At 49.8% G+C, this 7053-nt stretch overlaps 1 protein-coding gene across 1 annotated transcript in view; it reads right to left on the reverse strand.

Annotated features, from left to right (window-relative positions):
• The window catches only part of LOC104157593 (tyrosine-protein phosphatase non-receptor type 11-like), a gene marked incomplete at its 5' end in the record, with an annotated part of 21168 nt that extends 20692 nt beyond the window's left edge, over nucleotides 1-476 (reverse strand). Inside the window, one exon of the mRNA XM_009694995.1 lies at nucleotides 354-476. Within this exon, the coding sequence (XP_009693297.1) occupies nucleotides 354-476 (123 nt within the window). The remainder of the gene's footprint in view (nucleotides 1-353) is intronic.
• Between the last annotated feature and the right edge of the window lie 6577 nt (nucleotides 477-7053).

Below are 7053 nucleotides of genomic sequence, written 5' to 3' on the forward strand. Positions count from 1 at the left end.
TTCCTGCTGGGATTGAACATACCCTCCCCAGAAAATACCTTGTTATCTTTTCCCTCCTCTGGCAACAACGCCTCTGGAAACACATGCCACTGGCACAGAGCCAACCCTGGCAGGACAGGGATATGTGCAACCCACAGGGATGAACAAACCGGCTGGGGGAAGCAGCGCGTGGCTTTTAGCCCAGACTCTGCAGCGATGGGGAGAGTTCAGTCACCCTTCCACTTCAAGTGGTACCAGAGAGGACACCTCTGTGCAGCATCTCTCCCCTTGCACATCCGTTAATCGGAGCAGGGTGTGCTGGAGAGTTCGAGACAGCCCCTTCCTCCACTTCTCGTCTGCTGCTGGCTGCTTACCTGACCGAGAGAGTGAAATCTCCTGGGTTGCTCTTACTGGGTCGAGCCAGAAAGCTGCCATGGACACCCCTGGTCAGGAGCAGCTTCTCTGCCTCAATTCCGCTGATGTTGGGATGAAACCACCTGCAAAATGCATACGTGACATGTGAAAGGGTAAATTAGCCGAAGCCTGCCCCAAGTGCCTTCCCTGCTGCCCGAGGGGCAGACAGCATCTTCCTCCCTGCGAGGCAGGCACAGAGCCCCAGCCCTACCTAGCAGCTCACTGCCTGCCTCCCCAGCACGTCGCAGTAACAGCTTTCACTCAGAAACCCCCTCCATTCAGATGTTACCGTGGAGAAAGTCTTCTCATTCATCAAGAGCGGTCTCTTTCCCAAAGGACTTTGTCCTCCTCTCCCTCAGATCAGGCAAAAGCAAGAGCCTCATACGCTTTCTGCGGCACAGACAGGAGATTCCCCCTCTGGAGGAAACCACAGGCTGAGAAAATAGTTTTGATTTTTCTGGCTCCAGGTCTGATCCTGGCTGGCTGCTTCCCACCCAGCACCCACCAGGCTCATACCCTCCGAGCTGTCGTGCTGCTGGCAGATGAACTGGTCCCAAGAAAAGACCTGCATCCCTGAGGACACTCAAGGCATTTCGTTAAGGGTTTCCCAGCACACTTCATGACAAAAAACCCAGAAAAAGCTCCAGCATCAAGGGCACTAAACCTCTTATTCTCCCCAGCAAGAATACAAGCCTCAGGCCGTCAGTCTCCCCCATTTAAAGTTTGTTTTGAAGAGGCGATGCTCAGAGCTCGAAAGAAGAAAGGCTTTCCTTTGCAACTCTGTCCGGGAATGAAAGGCACGCTTTGGTCTGCGATACACTGCGGCAGCGACGAGCCCTTGTGCTACAAGAGGATTTCTCAAGCAGCGGTGCAAACACCACGGCAAATCCATGTTCCAGGATCTCCCTCTTTGCCCAGCCTACAGAAGATAACAAGACTGCTCCAGCCTCAGCTACAGCAGCTTTGCCTCTTCAACTTAAGGGGAAGGAGCTGCTTTTAAACTCCAATCAGTCACAGCTCAAGCTGTGGTGCCCCAGCCACCTTTCCCAAGAGCACAGAGGAAAATGAGCCCAATTGCACAACTGCGAGGTCAAAAAGCAGATTTGTCCATTCGGGACCAGTGCATAGCCAGGGAAGCAGCAGGAAAGGGAACGCTGCTTTGCACGCTGCTGGAAAGCAACCGTGCAGTCGGTGTACATCTGTCACAGGACATAGCAGAAAGAGGGAGAGAAAGACAGCTCACCCTAAGGGAAAAATGTTGCATCATATTGTGTGCTACTTTCATGTAATCTTTGTATTTTAAGTGTCATCAAACCATCTACTGACCTCATTTCTGATGCTATCAGTCTTGATCAAGTTTTCTTGATGGAGTCGCAAGAACTGACGTTTCCCCAGGCTTTAACGTGTACTAAATACGCATACCAGACCAATGATTTCCCAAGTGGCACCAGTTTTATGGCTCGATTTTTCAGAAGCCACTGAAAAAAAATCCACTTTCTAAATGCCAGGCTCTTTTGAGTAATCTCACAAGTCACACAACGAGCACCCCAAACCGAGAGTCACTCAATTCTGAAAGTATTGCTCAGTTGTAGATCATGCTCCAGCAGACATTTCTGCATGGGACTGCTGTAATATTTTTCATGAGCAAGGAGGAGAAGATGAGCCACAACTAACACCGTATGATAAGAAAGCTAGCTTATCGAGCGTTTCTCGGCAGCACCAACGGCAAGGGAATCGGCTGCACACTCAAAACTCCCTTCGGAGGAAAGGACGACGTTGTAAGAGTTCTTGCATCGGCAGATGGGTCTGTGGCACGACTCTGAACCAAACGACTCAAAACTGCAACACGCAGTTTTCCAAGCAAAGTGAGATGCGGGTTCTCAAGAAGAGCATATCTGGAAACACTTAGTAAGCTACTTCCCTGTATACAGCCGTCTGTGGGTCAGATTAGCTAACGCACTGTCCCCCCAAAGGGTTTCCAAAGTTTATCTCGATAGTCGCAGAGAAATGCGTAACCTAGCATCTCGCCGAGTGCCTGCGTTAGGAAAAAAAGCCCAAAGACTAAACCTACAAACATAAGCATACGCACACTCATTAGAGTGTGTTTGTCTCCGAGATACACACGGAAAAGGTCAAGAAATGTCACCATCTCCTCCACAATTTGGGATTTCCTCCCTCCCACCGCAAGCCAAACAGTTTTGATTAAAAGATCCTTGAATTCTGGAGGAGGAGAGGTCTATTAGGGAAGGGCCATGGAAACAGATGGTAAACAGGAATCCCAGTGTTTCCAAGCCTTGGATTCCTGACATCACAGGAGCGACACCCTTTCAGAAATCCACTGTCTGCAGGGCCAGCACTTAACTGTGCCGCAAAACTGCTCCTGGCGTAGGAACGAATGCCTCTAATGGAGCTTAATGGAGCTCAGGGACAACGCAAAGCTGCCAAAGGCCACACAGAACGTTTCCGCTGAATGCCTAACGGCAATAAAACCAGCACAATATTGCTAGCCAGAACACAGTAGGAAAAAAAAACTAAGGAAACATCTCTGGTAAAACAGTGGGATGAGAGCTTCTCGTGGGCACGTACCCATAGCTGCAAGCGCACACCGGTTCTGAGAATATCCCGGTCGGTGTGACAGCAACATCTGCCCAGGGGTGCGAACTCCTCAAAGGCTGCTCTGACAAGGGGAACCATGGACACTGACACCTCCCCTCATCCACCAAGGCTCCCATGGAAATACTTGTTGTCCTGGGATGCCGTACCTCAGCCGGAGCCAGATCTGCATGATGCTGAGAACGGATGACTTGGTGTAGGTTGTCCGTGTCGGGAAGAGGGCAGAGGTGCTGGGGCTGTAAATCTTCCAGCATCCAAGGCATTGGGTTCCCATGAGGAAGAAGGCAAGAGGAACAAAAGGACCTCATCTCCAGCCTCCCTCCAAGTGGAAGGATGAGTGCTTGGGAAGGGAGGACCATAACCATCATAACCCTCTCCCTTTTCCACCGCAACAGCTGTTGACCACAGCTACAAAATCGATTCGCATCAGTCCCGTTTCAGCATCTTTTTCTCAGTGAAATACCCAGAGGGAACAGCACAGGCCACTTACAAACTCCCTGCAAACACTCAAGAGTGGGACAGCACGGTATAACAAGACAGGGAAGGAGTGTATTGGGGGCAAATTTGGGGCTCCGTCAACTTTGACATTGTCTTTGTGTCACTAAACAGAAACCTAAACGCCCTTTCCCTTAATGACTCCCACTGCTTGGATAGGAACCGATTCATACACGCGTACACAGCTCGTTATTTAGCTTGCAAGAACCACAGGAAGCTGAGGAGAAAACCTTTGCAGCCCCGACAAACAGAAGAGGGAGTAAAGGCAATTTCCAAATTCAGCAGCAAAAAAAGAGAAAAAGAAAAAAGGGAGAAAGCCCTCTGCAAGCATCGGCACCACTCCCATGGATTTCCAGAACAAAGAAAACCTCCTTGCACAGCTCATCTCAGAGGGCTGCGGATGGACGGGTACATGATGCTTGGCACTACGGTGCACAGGCTGCCTTCTTCAGCCAGGGAAGACACTACAGGCCTGTGGCATGAAAAGGGTGTTTTCAAATTCAAGATCATCTCCATTTGGGATTTCCAGTCCTGAAATTGAGCACTTAATCCCCGGAGGCTTTTCTGCCTGGACTAGGCAGGAATTCACAAAACCATGAGGTTTGTCACAGCGCCCATCCTCAACCCCTCGTGCAGCTCAGAGAGCTACGAACGACTCCAAGCCCACCCCTCCCACTCACAGGGTATTCTGGCACATCTCTTTCCAAGTCCCAGCTCATTCCCTGTTCCTGTAAAGACAGGAATAAACAACAATAGCAAAACCAGCCAAAATTGAACTTAAGGCTCTTTGGTTTGCGAAGGTTGCCCCATCCTACTCCGCGTGCACCAAGAGCTCTCTACCACTTCATCCCACGGGTAAAGCCACAACTGCATAGCCCGAGGTGCTTTTATCAATACAGCTCGTTTTTCTCCTGACCTGGAGTAAGCTGTACGTGCAGAAAGCATCTTTAGAGCTGTTTTTTCATTATGGTTTTTACTGGAGTACATTTGTTGGTAAGCAAAACCAACCCACAACAGAGCAGACAAGAAGAAAGCACCAACCCACGCATCTCTCGCTAAATGGCAATACTAAAACCTGCAAACAGCCTGCCACGGACTGCAAGCTCCAGCCGTGCGTCGGAGGAGCAAGCACCACTCGCTTGCAGGTGAACCCTGGGCTTCGAGTCAGACCTTTTGGACTCACGGATTGTTTATAGGAAGATCTGCAATATTCTGAGAAAGGAAGCAAATAAAGTGGATCCAAACTAGATCTCCAGGGTATGGGAGGGAAAAAAAAAAAAAAGTGCATTATTAATATCATGCCGTTGGTTTGATGTCAGCAAACGACCAGCATTATTGTGCAGTAGGTCATTCAGGCAACCGCTCAATTGTTAGCGTTTTTTGCAGAACTGAGTCACCCCTAAAGAACTGCTTTAAATAAGACTGGGGATCTAACAACTTTTCATCTCCACAACTACAAGTAAATATACATTCCCTACTTCAGGCAATCCTGCTTTCCTGCAGAGAAATGCATTTCCCTTCCATCGTTCAATCCATCTAAAAAAAAAAAAAAAAAAACAAACTTAAATTAAAAAGCTACCCGCAAGTGCCTTTTGGGAACCAAAGCTACACAAAGAAATTTATTAAAAATCAACAGAGAGAAAATGGAGAGACTTGCACGCAGTCCTAAGTCCCCAGCACAGACTAACAACAAGGCAGTGCTTGGGCTGCCGGGAGGGACCCTGCACGGTGGGAGAGGGCTTGGTGTAGGGTTGTGGCCAGGCTGACCAGTGCACAGCACGTTCAAAAGCCGAAGGGTCCGGTAGCCACGAGAACACCAGAAAGCCCATGGTGAGAAACCCATCAGGACGGAGTGTGCCATGGGGTTGGCAGTCATTGACGTGCCGAGCCCTCAACATCGCTTTCCTTGTGTGGAGCCCCTCAAAACATCAGCTCTGGCTCTTAACTCCTTAATTTAACCGCATCAGCTCTTCACCAGCTCTCGCACCCCTACAGCTGGCCCTTGCCGAACGGCCACCCGCACCACGAAAGCCTGGTGCATGCTGAGGTACGGCCCCGTTCGAGCGCTCGGTAGCCAGCATGAGCAAATCTGGGCATGGGTCAGACAAAGGCAGATCGGCTTCTCCAGCTGGGATTTACCCGCTTACACAAAAGGGAAAAATCTTAGGTAGATGCCAGCTGTCCCCCATCCATGCACTACAATAAACTCTGACTGATGCAATGGCTACAGACCCTTCCTGACCTGGTGGGTACCAAAATAAGCAATGGTGGTGGCACAGCTCCTCAGGACCAGGTAAATCTGATACAGGGACCTCCGGCTCCAAAACAGGCCCTTTGGTGGGAGCAACCTTCCAGCAGAAGCTCTGGAAAAGGAAACCTTTCTCTGTGCTAAAAGTTATCAAATAATTTCTCTTTAATTACTAAGGAGTCATCGTTTCCATACAGTATTACTCATTTCCAAAAAAAAAGGAATGCTTTCTTCTGCTGGAATGCATCCTTGTGCCGGTCTTGGGATAAAGCAGAACAAATAGTTGAGCAACACCGTTACACCCTCAGAAATCTATAAACCAAGGCATTTTTAACAGCCCAGATGGGAATCCCAGTACTCTAAACCACTCCAGCAAACACCCTATGGATAAAAAGCCCCATCCCTGAAATGATACTTCTGAAAGGATTCAGAGGCCACCGAATGCGGCACGGGGGAAGCAGGGTGCCAGCATCCCTACCCACCAGCAGAAGAACTCTTGAAAACGACTGTCTGAGGTATCACAGAGGGATACAGCTCCCAGCTAACGCTTACGGAGCTGGGCTGGGACCTAAGATCTTTTAACCTCTAGGTAAATAATAAAGTTCCTAAGTGAGATCCCAAAGGAGATGGAAGCAAGTTATTCCAGATCACCACCTTTTCTTTTTCCCCTTCTCTCACACAGCTCAAAGAAGGTACAACGTGCATCTTGCCCAGAAGAGAAAGCTGCCAAACGAACACACTGGCTGCTGAGACCCACAGACCATCAGACCCAGGATCTCAACCCCAGAATACGGCAGACGTGAAAGCCAGAGTGACCCCAAGACTTGAAAGCGATGGCCACAGGGCTTGGGAACAGCACGTGCCCAAGGTGTCACTGCCTTTATTTTGGGGCATCCCCAGAGAAGCCAGCCCCGGGTGCGCATCTGTGGCAGCCCCTCTAGTGCCTGGGGTTTGAAGACCCAATTTAGCCCAACGTCAGCAAGAGAACTGGGAGCATTTGTAATGGTCAAACTTCTTTTTGTTAGGTTTGGAGAGGATCAAAGCAAATGTGGCTCAAGAGACAACGCCTACGCGCTTCGTGTGTGGTTAAGCACTGCTTGGTTCAACACAAACTCCACCACAGCACGCTGAGGGGGTTCAAGAAACTGGAAAAGGAGGAGGAGAGGACCAACCACCACCAGACTTCCTTTCTGCTATGCTACAGCCTCTCGACCCCAGCCAGGAGCAAGGGTCAGCACTCACAGCAGATGCTGTCGATACAGAGCAGATGGATCCCCGGGTTCCCCAGCCAGAGTCACCCCACC

Source organism: Cariama cristata, unplaced genomic scaffold (assembly GCF_000690535.1).
Source record: "Cariama cristata isolate BGI_N322 unplaced genomic scaffold, ASM69053v1 scaffold2272, whole genome shotgun sequence".
In the NCBI taxonomy this organism is placed as follows: domain Eukaryota; kingdom Metazoa; phylum Chordata; class Aves; order Cariamiformes; family Cariamidae; genus Cariama; species Cariama cristata.